This window comes from Lepisosteus oculatus, chromosome 2, assembly GCF_040954835.1.
Source record: "Lepisosteus oculatus isolate fLepOcu1 chromosome 2, fLepOcu1.hap2, whole genome shotgun sequence".
Lineage (NCBI taxonomy): Eukaryota > Metazoa > Chordata > Actinopteri > Semionotiformes > Lepisosteidae > Lepisosteus > Lepisosteus oculatus.
In genome coordinates, this window is record NC_090697.1 from 60,431,871 (window position 1) to 60,449,249 (window position 17,379).

Here is a 17,379-nt window from a genome sequence, read left to right on the forward strand (position 1 = left end):
CTCAAAGCTAACCTAATTAAAATGTAATTAACACATTTTTTTGTTACTATCGACGATGATGATAATCATTAATCATCCTTACACTTATCTAGTGCTGTTCTGGACTCTGGACACTCAAAGCTCTTTACAGGTGCTGGGCACCCACCTGTATGATGTGATGGCAGCCTAAGTGCGGCTGTACACTCATCACACATCATTTATTACAAAGAAAGATTTAAGAATTTAGCACAAAAGTCCTCTAAGCAGCACAGCCTGAGACTGATGTTCACCGTTGAACATAACTTTGTTTCACAAAGTAGCTGTCATCTGCAGAAACTATTCAATATTTTAACCATTATTCCAGAGTAACGAAAGACTGGAGTTGAGAACAAATTACGACTGATAGAGCAGGTCTATAACAATGTCAGGGATTTATTATCATTTACATTTTTACAGGGGCACTGCTGAGGCCAAGCTTGGTACAGGTGATATGGGTCAAAGGTTGTTGAGTGCTACTGAGATCATGGATAAGGGGACACACTGCAACCAAGCTAAGACATTTAAAGCAGCATAGAGTGTACTCAGTATGGATAATAAACATCAAATTCCACAGTTATGTAAGCACATACATGAGAACGGACTATAAAAAACTACCTCAAAGACTTACAGGGAATTCTAAAACATCACCATTATGCCCTCTTGTGAAGTCATTAAGGTCCTGTCTAAATGCAGCTGCTATAATATTTTACAAAGTATACAGCTTATTAGGTCTAGTACAGCATATGGCATCTTCTGGTCTCAACTATGTGGTTTCAATATTGTAGAAAGTTACCTATTTTGAGTTTACTTGGCACTACTATAATGACTGCTCTATAAATGGGAGACCCTGTCCTCAATCAGTACAATCAATTTGAAAGTCAGTCATATGTTTTCATGAAGGCAACCCTAACTACATTTACAGCCTTCAGATGACAACAAGCACGACAACTGAGTGAAAACACCCCTGCCAACACCTAGGAAGGGGAACAGCCTTGTGCACCTGGCTCTCAGTCTGTCTTTCATGACAGCTATCATCTACCCTTCTTCATTATTGCTGGAATGCAATTCAGAACAGAAGCAGGCGTTGAAGGTCAATCAATTCTAGATGAACTGAACAAAGGAACCAGACTTATATAGCTGGGATCATATTTTCAGTAATCAACATTAAAAATTAGTTTTTAACATTCTCAATTAAAAGTTGCTGATGTTGTGTTGTGCAGAAAGATAACATATCTAAAGGGAAGGTCTACTTCAGTAGGTCTGAAGGGCTACAGAAAAAAAATCCTTCCTGAGGTAACTTCAAATGATAGAAAAGGAATCTTGTTTTATCCGATACAATTTATATATCTGAAAGACAAGTTGATCTTGCCATGAAGGGAAGTGCATCTCTGCTTGCCCTGGGAGTTCTGCTATCTATAGAGAACTCAGATTTTCTCAAAGCATACTGGCAAGAGGGCAATACATCTACATACATATAAATAAATAAGTGACCTTGTATGATACATAGCTTTTGAAAACAGAGCTTAGATTAGGCCTTTAAAAAATAAACTTTCTGCCCAGCTGTTTACTATAAGAAGCTTTACTAAAGGCCAAACATCCAGCATGGCTTTGCTCATGCTGCATACCATATACATACAGTATGTAAAAATGAGGTCCTGAATACATATCTAAGTAGTGCTTTATAATTACCCAGCCTCATTGATAGCTCATGACATGTGGGTTTAAATACCTATCTCTGCTAAACTGGCCTTCCTGTAAGTTATTATAATTTGCATCTTTCACTCTATGTTCTTAGGAGCTGCATGTACTACATCTTTTGGCATTAACCTGACAAGAAACATTCAGAACAATACACACACATCATTAAAAATTAGACCCAAACTGTGTACACACCTTTTTTGGAAAACATTTTTGGGGACAAAACACATTCATGTCAGGCATTGGAAACCATATTTTGTTGCAGACAAAAGATTATCATAATTTGAGAGAGAAGGTTGCCCTGAATTTTTAGGCTTTTTCTGTTATCCATTAAATGACAAAGAATGGATCTTTCCACTCACTCCTCATATTCCAAGTCTATTTCACTACAGTTAAAAAAATATAGTACTATAGCTAACACAATTTAAAAACTTTGTAGCAGTTTCCTTGCCTGAAGTATATTCTTACAGCAAATGAAGGCGGTATGGTGAACCTTAGCAAAGACCATGTTATACCCATCATTTATATTTTATAACAGTAGCAAAATCAAACAGGGAGACATGCAGTTTCTGGTCCCAAATCCATCCTTTGCAGTTCACAGAGTGAAGCAAATTGGGAAAATAGTTGAAACTCACAACCTTGGACCCAAAGCAAAATGTTTGGTTCACTTTGCACATAAAAATACCCTGATGAATAAAATATCGAAATGACCCTTCTGAAGAATGCACCAAGTAACAAATCTAAAATTACAAAAAAAAAGTGCAACGATAACCAGTTTGTTTTCTCCCCCCACACCACACATGCCTGTACCATGCCCCACCATTACAAATACAGAATTTTATTTAAATTAAAAAAGTAAAATAAGTAACCATCTAAAAGACAAAGGCCACAAAAAAGCCATGTGACTGCCACATCTCAAAGGAAAAATGTTTTTTGTTTGAGGGCCATAGAAGACAAGTTTTCTGTGCTTGCCAATGCATGAAAGGAAATCAAAGTGGTGTGAAATGAAATTTGTAGTGGTCACTGATGAAACTACAAAGAAAGGCTTTGTTTTGTGTCTTTTTTTTTCCCCCAATGGCAAATTAAGCTGCTGCCAAGTGGTGTAGGGAGAAACACTGTGTCCTGGTGGAGCTTTGTCTGTTGTTTTTGCAGGCCAAGTGTCAATGGAATTAGACCACTGCTTCCCGTTCTTCTGTTCCTCTTTACTCCGAGCTTTGGCATCCTATATGAACTTGAAGCATTTAGTCTTGTCATGTGGCAACCGTGTTTTGAAAAGCACCGAATCCACACGGAACTGCGTGTACAGCAGAGGCATGTAGCCGTACACCTTAACAAAGAAGTTGATGCACTTGTGTCGCTCATGGAAATGGGAATCGTCGTGTGAGAGCGCCTGGGGGCAGCCTGGGCAGCGGAAAGTCCAGCGAGATGTCACCTGGGAGAGAATAAGAGTAGTTATATTCCCAGCATTCATATAGCATTTCTAAACAAGAAACTCAGGCCTCTTTATAGGGCCACTCAACGTGAAACTCGGAATTAACCTGGATAATATACTTCAATAATCTACTACACAGTATGCCATTAGAGAAGTGGATTATGGGAAAATCTCAGGAAAACGAGATCAGAATTAGCATCCCTTTTGAACAGCGCCATGGCAGCTTTAATGACCAAGTAGCTAGGACATAGGTTGAGTGTCTCCTCTAACAGTGCATTGTCCCTGCTTACCATACTGGGCCAATGGTTTTGAACATCCTGGTTCATCAGCCTACTGCAACCTACTAGTTTACTACTGCTTAGAGCAGCAAACAGCTTTTCCCTGGGGGTCTACCTTTTCAGAACTGAGAAGACCAGCCTTGCTTCGCTGCTGAGACCTGACCAGATCAGGTTACGAGGCAGCAATGCGTATAGTTAGGAATACAACTGCTTTCGAAAATACAAACACAAATTTAGAAAAGAAACAGAGGAGTTAATTACTGATTTTGATGAAGAGCTAGCGCACACCCTCATCACATTACCTCTGCAGACATCTTTTTGGTTGATTTACTCACCTATTGTTCGGTTTGATGGGAAACTGACCTTCTCTGTACTCTTATGTTGGTGTAATTATTGTGGAAAAGGTAATTTATGTATTAGTTGTTGTGTATTTGTCTTACCCATTGTGGATCCACAGTCTTGTCATTATCTGTTTGTTCCACCATGTTGTGTCAGGGTTACAGAGCCTGTTTCTCCCTTGGATTAGATTGGGGCCTCCTATCCATCAATTGGAGCCTTAGAATATTTAAGCTGGTGCTCATGGTGTAGCAAGCTAATGTTGCTTTGTCTTTGACTCAGTGTGGTTTGCTTATTGTACCTTGCCTGTGTGATGAACACAGCCTGGTGCTACTAATTCTGTTTGAACTGCTAGTGGGAACTTTTCTTGAAAGACTACAGTTTTCTCCTTTTGATGAATGTTTTGTTATTTCTTCTTTTTTTGTAAATAGCTTTCAACACAGACCACTTTAAGTAAATATCTTTTTTGCACAATCTTTTTTTTGTTGGGTGTTTTTATGAGTGCTCTGACCACCCCTGGATCAACTTTCAGGGAATTTCTAAACAAATTCAGAAAGTGGAGAATAGACCTCAAAACTGAATAAATGCACTATTGCCTTCTATACGAAGTCCCCTCCAAACCAAATTCAAGTACACTTTGGCTCTGTACTGATTTTAATCTAGCATTGTCTTAAAGAGGAAGAGTGTGCACACCCAATGCTAAGGATGTATTGTTCAACAAAAATCAACATAAAAAAGCCTCTAAACTCCACTGCTATTTACTAAACAATCCACCTGAAAAAAACACATAATTAATGTGTTTTTAATTCAATTCACCTGGCTCCAGTTCAAAACAAGGTCTACTGTATGTAGAGGAGAGATTGACCAGATATCTTTGCTTTTGTAAAATAGGATTGACCATTATTCTCAAACACTAGCATCCCACCACTGTCAGCTCCTCATAAAAATAAAACTTGGGTGTTGCCTTCAGCAGAAAGAAATAGAAAGATTGTTGGGTTTTTCTCTTTGGTATTTTAAAATAAAGCACCATTACACAAAGAAATGCATATTATTCACTGACCTTGATGGGTGGTTTTCTGGTGATGTGAGAGACGAGGAAGTTCATGGCAATGTCCTCACAGTTGATGTACTCATCCACCATGTCTCGTATTGCTTGAGGCATCACGTAGGAGTACAGATAGGCATAGTACTGCAGACAGCACAGAAAGAACATCAAGCTTCCTTAAACTTATTTGCTTTCCAAACATCTTTATTCCTAGGTTCAATTCCTTAAAACGTTTTCTAGTTATCCCAGAAGACAAAATAAAGAAAATAGATCTTGGAACATTTTTAAATGCTTGTGTCGCCTTAGTTCAATCATCTTAAAGTTTACTTTAAGACTCAGAGAAGGAACAAAAAAGTGGCCTGAAATATTAGTGGACATACAATTTGTGTTTAAATGTTTCTTAATATAGTGTGACTGTGAACATATTTACATTAAACACAACAGGATAATTAATGATCATGGAAAAAACTTTCAATTCAGAGAAAACATCAAGCATTGGTATATACAATAAAAATCCACAAAAGGTAGCTAACGCAGGAACACAGCATAAAATTAAACTATTGAAAAGATTAACAGTTACCAGTCAAATCTGAAATGACTGTAGGAACATGAGCTTATTCTTGTGCTTTTAAAATGGTTTACAGAAATGAACACCGTCTTGTCTCATGTAGTGCTTATTTTATTAAGCCTACATAACAAAAATCCCTGCTATTGTGGCATGGATAACTGTATTACTTTCTTCCTCTACAACTCAGTTTTCAAGGAAAGTGACTTCTATAATCTACACAGAACTTTGCACATCAGTGTCCTAACTACTGATCAGGGAGGCAGATTATTAGTAGTACATTCTGAAAAGATAACATACTTCAATTTAAAATTAAGCATAAAGATTATAATGTGCTGAAAACCCCTAAAAAATGTAATCAAAAGATGGGTTTCCCCAACAACAGTAATAAATACAGAAAATAATAAGCAAAAGCAAATGCAGAATTTCACCTTTTTAAAAATGTATTTTTCATTTTAAGTGATAGGTCTCTTTAAAAGATTTTGTGAAAACCTCTAACAGGACTAGCTTTCTTCCCCACTCCATTGCTGGTAACCCATTTTGTGTGTTTAACCTGTTTTAAGATGCATCAGTAAATGTGTTTAATAACAGAGGAAACAGATATTGTTGTATAGCACAAGATGAATGACATCTTTCATCTTGTGCTTTACAACATGCCTCTGGTCTATGCTGGAACTAGAAATGTATAATTATTTGTAATCTGTTTTACATGTAGATAAGACCAGTTGCATGTGCTGAGTGAACATTAAGGTACCTAACTAAACGTTGGAATTTACCATCGACGCCCAGCGTTCGACTTGGCAGCTCTACAAGATAGGTCTATACCTTGTGAAAGAACGCGGCCCCAGTCAGCACCATGGACAGCTCACAGGAGTAGTTGGAGTTGTAAAGCCAGGATTGGTGGTTCACATCCCATGCATGATACCTCCCTGGGAACCCTACAATCCGATCCCTGGCTTCACGCCACACACTGAGACACAAAGAGAAAAAAGTAACCAAATAGCTCAGTAAATAACATGTTGTATAGTGGGACACTGGTTTATTTCAGTGGAATGTTCGTTTTTTTTTCCCCCATGACATACGTAAACTGTCTTGGTTTCAGCAGCCAGACAAGAAACTATGTTTCACAAAAGAGCAACCAAAACTGAAATACCTGTAACAGATTCCCAAGTACAAGCCTTAGTGCCTAGTTCAACTTCATTGCACATTTCTCTTCCTTATAATGACTCAAAAATATATCTCAGGCCTCTTTACTGAACAACTGATTTCATTTGTTCTTCTTGATCACAAAGCGAAGTTATCCAGAGCAGAAAAATAAACATTAACTCAACGCAGTCAGTAAAGCTTGATTTCATAGTGAATGCCTACACAATTGTATCAAATCCACTCACTTTGAAGTAAAACAAACAAGTGGCTCATGAGAGACACAAGACATTCTCTCCTTGAGAAGAAATCAGACTCCTAAATACATGGAAATATGTGGACCTATGTAAACTTTGACCTATGTGCAGAAAGCTTTTAAAATTAATGAGAATTCACTACAGACATTGATACCTTCTTCTGACACTAGCACTAATGATTAGTCAGGAACCCAAAAACTGAGCTTTTGTAAATCTTCCACTTTGTGGTAGCAAAAAATAACTTTTTCTCACTGTTGTATAGCTCCAGTTTGAAACTGCTAATTGATTTTCAATCCAATTCTAGGAAAACCAGCAGAAACATGTACCACAATGGAATCCAAGCCAAAGTTAGAGAGAACACAAATTGTGTCATCCTAGCCTTGAAAAAAATGCAATGTAAACACCAGTAATTTTAGTTGCTGACTTATATTACATTTCACACAGTTCATATTTAATAGAATTAAGTGTTGTTAATTATGTTTTGCTATAATTTTAACAATTACCAAATTTTAATATATATTTAAAATATATAACTTAAATAATAAATGCATTATGATTAAGCTGTTTTTTTTTATTCAAGACAAGTATGTAACTGCTACAGTACATTCTATAAGACAATTAAAACATTTCACAAATCACCCCCCCAAAAAAATGACTAAAAAGTTACTTAACTTACATAGTACAAATAAACACATTTCATCCTCAAATGCTGAGCAACACTTTTTATGTTCTTGTACCACTTCCCATGCTAGCAGTGAGAAGTGATTATTAAGTGATTGGGTCTAGACTACAGTTTCTGGAAGATGGTACCATGCAGAAAGTACAGTACATATATACACCCGAAGAAGGCTCCACAGCCGAAACATTCTTTTTTTTTTCGCTTTTCAGCATGGAATAAACCTTTACTTGTTCCCTTGCAGCCTATGCATGCTGACACAGCTACCTACTTGAACTACCTCATACATAATCAAGTGAATATTCAGAGCCTACAGGAAACCTTTTCTTTTTGTCAGTCCCTTCTAAATGCAGCACTGTGTTCATAACCATTTTTTTACATTAAAAGAATGTTCCCAGGACAAACCATGCAGAGCCTAATAACAGTGTGAGTCCCCAGCAATTGTGCTTGAATGTTTAAGGAGGAATGACAGCAGTTAGGGAAGGCACTCCAAGTAAGAATCCATAATGGAAGCTAAATAACAAGGTAAAATAATTGCATTTTTCAACAAGAACTGGTTGTCTGCAGTTTATCTTGCCTGCAGGGAAATAAAATCCTTCATAACTGCTTTGTTTCTTGTGTTTTAACATATATATTTTTAAACTATGTAAAATTCCCATTCTGCATTTTTTTAACGAAACAGCGACATTTAAGTAGCATGAGTCACAGTTAAAGGGTTTAAGTAGCATGAAAGTTAAAAACATGTCTCCTGCCTATTTAAGGACCGTGTAGCTACAGAATATCCATCATAGGTAGTGACGCCTCTAGGTTGATCGAATCAACAATCACATCATATTGGCAACGTTTAAAGTTTTCAGATAGAAATGTATTGCTCATATGTGACAAAGCAATGAACATAAATTGTTCAGCTTTGTTCTTCTGTCACCTTTTCTTTTTTTACTTACAGTAATAGTTAACACGTCAATTATATGGTCAATTAATCTATGGTTAATAGAAAAAATGGAAAATGCCAGCCATCTCAAAATCTGACTCAGTCTGTTAAAATGATATGCTACTAACATTCTGCTAGCCCTCACAGTGGGGTGTATATAACACTAGGAGAATGGATCTTTTTATCACTATCATCATGTTGTCCCGTCACGGTCAATGGGTGTAACATCTGGGTTTTTACTAGCTGTTTCAAAACAGAGCATGTCTGTTACCAATCCTTGCTTATAATTGTACACAATATACTAGACGACTAACACAAACAGGGAATTTTACATTGTACCACAAAGGATAATAAAAAACAACTAGGGGAAATAATTCCTTAGTTGATTTTAGCAACTGCTGAAGGTTTACAGTTGTGATTAAGTTTGTGAACTCTCTGGAATTATATGGATTTCTGCATGAAGGGCTCCTAAAATGTGATCTGATCTTCATCTAAGTCATAATAATAAATAAAGACTGTCTTTTTAACAAAGAACACACACAACATTTTACATTGTCATATCTTTAGTGAACAAATGGTTTAAACAATCAAGGTTATTGATGGAAAAAGTATGTGAACCTAGGATAATGACATTTTGAAAAGAGGGTAACTGGAGTCAGGTATTCCAATCAATTCAGGTGTGGGATTGGCCTGCCCTGCCCTATAAAAACAATCACACAATTTTGGTTACCTGCTCTTCACAACAGAATTCTGATGAAGGGCAATATGGCACGATCAAAAGAGATTTCAGTGGACCTCAGAAGAAGAGTTTCTTCCATGGAAGAGTCTACAGTCAGGCAGTTAGTTTACAAATGGAAGAAATTCAGCACCGTTGCTACTCTCCCTAGGAGTGGGCATCCTACAAAGATCAGTGCAAGGTGACAAAGAACCCTAGGGTGACAGCTAAGGATCTGTAGTCATCTCTTGCACTTGATAATGTCTGTGTTCATGAGTCTACCATAAAGAAAACACTGAACGGTGTTCAAGCCCCATTGTTGGACGTCTTAAGTTTGACCACCTGGATGTTCCACAGCATTACTGGAACAATGTTCTGAGGACAGATGAGACAAAAGTTTAACTTTTTGGTAAGTGTACACAGAGTTATGTTTGGAGAAAACAAAACACTGCATACCAACACCAAAACTTAATCTCAAGTGTGAAGCATGGTGGAGGGAGTATAAAGGTGTGGGGCTGCGTTGCTTCTTCAGGGCCTGGACTCACTTATTGGTTTAGCAACATCACTAATGTTAATAGTAACTGGTTAGGAAAATTAGTGAAGATAACCAGAAAAATCATTAGGGCACATCAAATAAACCTCAGTGCCCACTACGAACAGAGGGTTCTAAAGAAGGCTCAGAGCATTATTGGAGTGTGTGGTCCCCTCCTATAAGTAAAAAGCATCTTGGTATCCTTTGGTATGAGACGCAGAATATAAATGGAAGACATTATTATAACACTGATATGCTACAATGTCACTGGCTGTCAAAACAGCCTTCAGAGTTTGAAATATGTAAACAGTTTCCTGTGATGGAAATTTCATAACATAAAAATATGTTTTACACAAAAGCTGTTAATGGTCTATAACAGAACCATGTTTTCCTTGCTTACATAACTATTTCCAGTACAGTGCATTGCTCCATACCTCACTGAACCTCCCAGTTAATTCAATTCCAGACAGTGAATTTCTTTAAACTTTGTTCCTTTGCAACTAAATTAAATAAAATTCACATATGCAAAGGCACATGGAAAAACACTACTTCAAATATGGTAATGGAGGACCACATAAGTTGGATCTAAGGACTACTTAGACTTAGAAATACATTTTCCCTTAATGTTTTTTCTTACATATTGGAAAATAAACTGCACACACAACAGAATTCTGTGCGAGAAGAGACGGTACTAAGGACAGGCTCTCTAAAGGAATGGTAGGGCATTTTAATCTCAGGAGCTCAACCCATTAACAAAGCGTCTGAAGATTCAGACTTCTCATTTTTACTCTTAAGATTCCTTAATAAACAGCAGTCAATTTTTGATTTTCAACAAGAATCAGTGAACTTGAAATGCAAGTACTTGCATCTTAGAAACTACAATAACTGAACTCTTGTGGTCTATTGTGAAATAGGTATTTTGCTCCTGTACATTTACCCCTTGCACTGGCCCCACAATCACATAAAGAAGATGGATCATTTTATCACTATAACAATGTTACCCTCTTAAAATTAATACAATGTCAAGGTATGCCTGGCAAACACCTGAGAAATTTGAAATGTAACTCACAGCCTGAATAAATATGCTGTGCAATTCCAAACAATAAAACGAAACAGTTAAATTGAGTATTTAAAACACACAGTCTGCACCTTACCTAAAGTCATATGAGATCTGAACATGGACTAGCACCAAGACTTTATTTGTGATTGTATAGATTGGCCAAAAAGTAATGCCTTTCTATTTCAGAACAAACCCAAAATAAAGATCCTGAGTTCCACTTATGTGAATGGTATCAAGATTTTATAAAATATACTTAATCAGCACAAAAAGTAAAATACCACACAATTAAATCTCCATCATACCGAACACAGTTTGATGAAGCCTACCTTTAAAGTAGATTTAAAAACTGAGGTGTAATCTTGAAGTTTATTTTGGATGATTGGATGACAATAACTATAGAAGTTTCTATATGCATCAAATTATATTTATTTCACCTCTAAAAAGACAACTTTGGCAAAGCTACAAGCGTCCTTCACACAAATTGGTTGGAAAAGATTTGAAGGCAGAAATCAAGTACTTTATGTGGCAAATGCAACTCGTAAGTGTTGGATCAGTAAGAAAATAATTCAGATCGTTTTCCCTAATACAGCACATCTTGAATGCATTTTCAAGAAAATCAAGTTAGATTTTAACGATTCAATACTTCCCTGCTGTTTAGTCCTAGCCTAAGGCATGTTTTACTTAGTGGGGGTTTTATCTCCTATATTGTGAAACAGCCTGGTGTAAGTGGAATGCAGTGTGAGAGCTGATAGTTAAGGAGACGACAGTTCACAGAGATACTTCTGCCCAAGGTCATTAAAAGTTCTGCAAGCTAAAAATAGTTTGGAAAAATCAAAGGAAAACCGTGCAGGAACACACCAGTGTCATCCATATTCAGTAAGCAGCTTTCTGCAGCACCTGAATTTATAGACATTATTTTTTCTTCTTTTATATTAATGAATAGAGCTTTGCCAGGGTCCAATAGTTTATATTATTTCATCTGTAGCCTAAATTAATGACATTCACATTTTAAATTCTATGACACAAAGCTGTAGATGACTGCATGTCATGTGATAGTATGGCTTCTGATCAAGGTTGCAGTTTAAACCACTTGAGCTAAAACAGTATCCTAACTTGGGAAAAAAAAATATTATTTGAGCAACAATCCCACCCCCACCAAAGTGATATATGTCCCTTGGAAGAAGAAGTATACTATGAAAGCTACTTCTTTAAGTACAACACACCATTCTGAATAATCTCTGAATGGTTGGAAGAAAGTTTGTAAAATAACGTATTCAACCACAAAATACAGTATGCATTTTTGTTGTAAATTAATTAACAAAACAATAAATGAAAAACATCAGCTGACCACTGCAAGAATTTGTAATGCAGTCAGTACTAGCAAATTAATAATAGTTTTTACATTATAATAGAAATGTCCCATTGTGTATTAAGTGTTTAGAAAACAGTTTTCCACGTCATGGCTGCAATTCAAATATTTCTGTATGCCAGGTTTGTTTTTAAATGAATTTTTAAGACAGTCAGCAAATATTGTTTCAATGTCCAAAAAGCAGCATGCTTTTTTTGTATGAAACAGTTATTAATGCAGTATTGACATTGATCATTTTAATAGCAAGTCAAAACTTCTGATAATACCAAGAGGCATGCAGAATTAAACTACTGACCTAGAAACTGAATGGAGTAAAGTTTCCACTCTGGATATCCAGCTGATATAAGCACAACACGTGATAAATAATCTTATAATAAAATAACAATTTATAGTCTATTTACAATAAAATGGAAAATAATTTAGAACAAAACTGAGTGTACATATTAATATGCAATATGTGTGATAAACAGGACTTCTTCAAGCAATACGTCATCTTGAGTGGCCTGGAATATTGGCTCGCTATAAATATAGACTAGCAAAATCGCTCATTAATAACGTGCCTACAAGGGAGATTAAAAGCAAGGTCGGCAGATTGTAATTTTCCTGTCCAGAAATTCACACTTTCTCTACATTTCCATGTTTAGCTATTATAGCTATAAAAGTTTAGACCAGCTGTGTTTATGTGGAATTATACCAATGACATGCCAAATGAAGGGAGCACTGTTAACAAAAGGGATGAAAAGCTATTTACAGGGCTAGTGTTTTTTGTAATTGAAATGAATAAATTCCTACTTGGCTGCTCCCTGCTCCTCAGGAGGAGGTCTACCCAGAACTCTAATCATGTGGGCAGTCCAGGTGTGCAAGATGGTATTCTCTGTAGGACTCTAATGAAATACCTCAAATTCCTGGCCCTCAAGACATATCTGACCCAGGATTCACAGATGGAAAGACAGGATAAACCCCAAGGCACTTCCGCAGATTTTTAAAGAATATAGCTGGTTGAAATAGTACTTCCCTAAGTCAGTTTTGGGAGATGGAGATGTCAACAAAAATTTTAAGGAAAATACAGTATGTCCAGTCTTTATTTGCATGCCAATCAAAGTGTATATTTCTTTGTCACACAAGACTTTAGTCTTATTTCTGCAAGTTTTGGGATCTTTCATCTTTGTAAAATAAACTTTATATTTATGTGATCAGAAATCATTTTACTGTAAATCATATTCAATAGTTTCTTACATTTTGTTAAGTCAGTCAATGCTTTTAACAAAGGTAAAAGACAAGTTAGAGGCCATTGGGCCCATTTATCCTGTTCAGTTCCTAATAGCTAATGGATTCGAGGATCTCAACCAGCCGTTTTGTGAACAAAGTCTGGGTGCCATCCTAAACAAGATGTATGGGTGGTGTTGTTCCATACTCCCATAATCCTTTGTATAAAGAAGTACTTCCTGTTCTCAGAACCTCCTTTTCTTGCTAACATGCAATTTCCACTTACATCCTCTGGTTCAAGTTTGACTAATTGATTCTAAAGAGGTCATTGAGACTACATTTTTCTATGCCTTTGAGCATTTAGAACACTTATGGTTTCTAGAACCTTATACACAGTATATACAAAGTGCTGAAGAGAAATAACACTTATTCATCTAGAATTACTTGGTTCAGTTATTTTCACCCTTTTCATGTATAAGCACTACTTCAGCCACACAAAACATATGAAAAATAATTCTGCAGATTTGTGGATTAATTGTAACAAAACTGTAGTGTTACACATCATCAGTGTAATATAACTTCTTACTGTCTGAAACAGTGAACAAAGTTGTCTGAGTACAATGATGGTATAGAGTAGAGAAGTAGTCCAGCTATTTCTCCCTCATCATAGAGAACAACCATAAAAACCCTAGACACCTTTTCTCCACCATCAACAGACTGCTAAAGCCAAACTGCCCTACCACATTACCTGCCTCACAACTTTGCAACACCTTCTTAAGAGTTGTTTAGCTCCTAGATCGACAACATCCAGCATCACATTCTTTCTACAATGCATGTTATCCCTTTATCTCCCCCCGTCTTGTCTAGGGGAGTTTTACTGCTCCCCTTCTCTCTAATTTGTCTCTACTTGACTCAGCATGCCTCAGTAAACTGGTTTCACATATGAAATCCACTACGAGTCTATTAGATCCCATTCCCACTGCTTTATTTCAATCCTGTTTCACTACTCTCTACCCTATTATCCTCAATATAATAAATGAGTCCTTGGGTCCTGGTGTCATACCAATGGCCTTCAAAACTGCTGCCATTATCCCAGTTCCAAAAAAGCCAAACACCGCTCTGGACAATCTAAATAAATTTCGCCCCATTTCCAACTTACCTTTTCTTGCAAAAATTCAAGAATGAGCTGTTAGAATTCTGTTTAATAACCACCTCATTGCAAAATACCTATTCAAACCCCTTAAATCCAGTGCACGACTACTTCACAGGACAGAAACTGCCCTGGCTAAAGGCACTAATGATCATCTTATGACTTTTGATCCTGGTACTCTTTCTATCCTTATTCTTCTTGACTTCAGTGCTGTTTTTGACCCTATTAAACACAATAACTTACCGTCTCATCTTGAGACTGTGCTTGGAGTTTCTGACACTGCTCTTAAATGGTTCAATTCTTAACTTAATGATTCCTGTCACTTTATTTGTCTTGGCAGTTTTAGATCTGAAATTGGACTTAAGTCTGTTCCTCAGAGCTCAATACTGGGCCCCCTACTTTTTAACATTTACATGTTCCCGCTTGGTCAGCTATCAAGATTACAATGTCTAAATGATCACTTCTACACTGATGATACTCAAATCTACATCCATATTAAACCTGACACTGATGTGGCTGTCTGTGCTCTCTCTAATTGCATCTCTGCAATTAAATGGATAACTCAAAATTTAGCTAAATTTAAATTGCTTCTTGGCACAACCCATCATCTATGTAAAGGCTATGCAGAAACCCTATCTGTGGATAATACTGTACTTGAGTTTCAATTTAAATTAAAGAACTTGGTGGTGATACTGGATCCAGACTTGACCTTTGCCCCCATATGTGTAACATATTGTCAAAATATCATTCTTTCTCCTTAGAAATATCACCATACTTTTTCCTATGTTCTTACTATCTTTTGCTGAAAAGTTAGTCAATACTTTCATTTCCTCTCGTATTGATTACTGTAACTCCCTACTCGCTGGAGTATCTAAATCCACGTTGAACAAATTATAGCATGTCCAGAATTCAGCAGCCAGAATCCTGACCAGGTCTAGTGTAAGTGATCATTTCACTCCTGTCCTGGGGTCCTTGCACTGGCTTCCTGTCAGGTTTTGTGTCACCTGTAAGGCTCTGCATGGCTAGGCATCTCAGTACCTGTCTGAGTTACTACTGCCCTACTCCCCATCTCGCAATCTTAGTTCATCTAATTCTGGTCTCTTATCTTTCCCCCAAGACCATCTACACTGTGGGTAACAGGGCCCTTTCTTGCTATGTCCCTAAGGTCTGGAATTCCATTCGTCAGGATATCAGAAAGTCACCTTCCTTGAGCTCTTTCAAATCTAGAATCAAAACATTATTTTTTAGAAGAACTTTTATTTAACTAGTCCTTTGTCTTTGCTTCTGTATTTCAAACCCCCATCTATTATCTTTCTCACTGTGTATTCTTTATGTTCTGTAAAGCACTTTGAGAAGATACTTTTAAAGGTACTATATAAAATAATTATTATATCTCCAAATTATCATCAACTGTAGCATATATCCAAAGTCAAATAACTACTTTTTCTTTAGTTAGTCCTTTACAAATTCCTATAATTCTCACATTATCATTCATACTACGCTTTACACTTTTGATAAGATTTATCGTTTGTCCCATTTTAAATATCTGACCATCTCCTTCTTCGTACCTTACTCCTCATAATGTGAGATTTATTGGAGAATACAATAAAATGCCATTTGTGTTCCATGTGTTTAACAACTGAAAAACACCCACCGAAAACCAAACATGATTTCATCATGGCGGAGATGGGCATCGTCGTCAATGGACAAGATGGCCTCTGTCTCTATGGAGTCCCATGGCAGGAAGCGGTTGTTAAGACTGTTTTTCTCTGTCTGTACAACCTTGGGATAGAAGCAGAGGCAAGAGGGAAACTGTATGAACCTCTCAAAACGTACAATATTTCAGACAAATTCAAATTTAGTAGTAACTGTCAACTGACAAATTGCTATACTTATTGTTTAACACATTGAGATAGACACTTTCAAAACCTGCAAAGATTCATAGAAGCAAGTAATGCTTGCTATGTATGGGAGATCTTGTATCTATTATTTAATATCCTCATTTATCTACGGGTAGCTAAAGGTCACCTGCAAACCTGGTGAACCCACTTAAAACTCTAAATTTGTCATAGAATTGCTAGCATATTGCCAATTTTACAATGAACAGATTTAACGTGAAAATCAGTTCACAACCAAATGATTTGAAATATTAATGACAGATATTGTTGCAAGTCCCAACTTGTAAATGTAAATCTAGGGAAACTTTTCATAATTAATACTTTTTTGCCTTGTTTTTCTTTCCACATGACATTAACATAATTTCATCACTGCTCTTCACTGCTCATTAAGAGTAATTCCAACATACAAATATCTCAGTCTGACACTGGAGCTATTGAGTGTTCTCAGTTTCAAATAACAGGCAAAGAATTCCATAAAATGTTGGGTGTCTTCTGTTCCTTTGGTTGTTTGTACAGAAGCAACAAACAGTTGTTATAAACACTACGTTCTTGTCCACAAAATTAATAAAATCTTCCAATTACTTTCTATAACTGAACAGCTTTATTTTATGGTGCAAATTTGTACATACATGTAATGTATACATTTGTTTTTGTTGCACTGGTCAAAATATTTTAAGATGCAATCACTCACTAAAGCAGGAAAGAGAAGAAGGTTGTTCTGAGACCAGGAAGGCTCAACACGCAATAAGAAAGTAGTGAACAGATGTAGGACAGGAACTGCCTCCCAAATTATTTAACTTTTTTGCCAACTTATCCAAGCACTGATGATCAATTATCAATTATCAATATAAAAGCAGTGTAGACAAATAACTGGAAAATATCTTTACTGTTACATAAAATGTGACAACAGGGGTGTAGTCAGTAAGCACATCACCACAAGGTGCTACATAACTACATAGGTGCTTTTTATTACTGACTGAAGTTTTAAAAAGCTCTCTCATGAGTACTTTTGCTGGTATTTCAAGATGGTGATTCACAGCAGCAGATAAAAGAGTACAGCATACTACCCT

The 17,379-nt window shown here is 36.5% G+C and overlaps 1 protein-coding gene across 2 annotated transcripts in view; it reads right to left on the bottom strand.

Annotated features, from left to right (window-relative positions):
- Positions 1-391: 391 nt before the first annotated feature.
- The window catches only part of extl3 (exostosin-like glycosyltransferase 3), a 51,358-nt gene continuing 34,370 nt past the window's right edge, over positions 392-17,379 (bottom strand). For both annotated transcript variants that reach the window (XM_006625700.3, XM_015345758.2), the window contains 4 exons: positions 16,066-16,193; positions 6,198-6,342; positions 4,823-4,951; positions 392-3,148 (listed from right to left, as the gene is read on the bottom strand). In XM_006625700.3, coding sequence (XP_006625763.1) covers positions 2,939-3,148; positions 4,823-4,951; positions 6,198-6,342; positions 16,066-16,193 — 612 coding nt within the window. In that variant the 3' untranslated portion in view covers positions 392-2,938. The remainder of the gene's footprint in view (positions 3,149-4,822; positions 4,952-6,197; positions 6,343-16,065; positions 16,194-17,379) is intronic.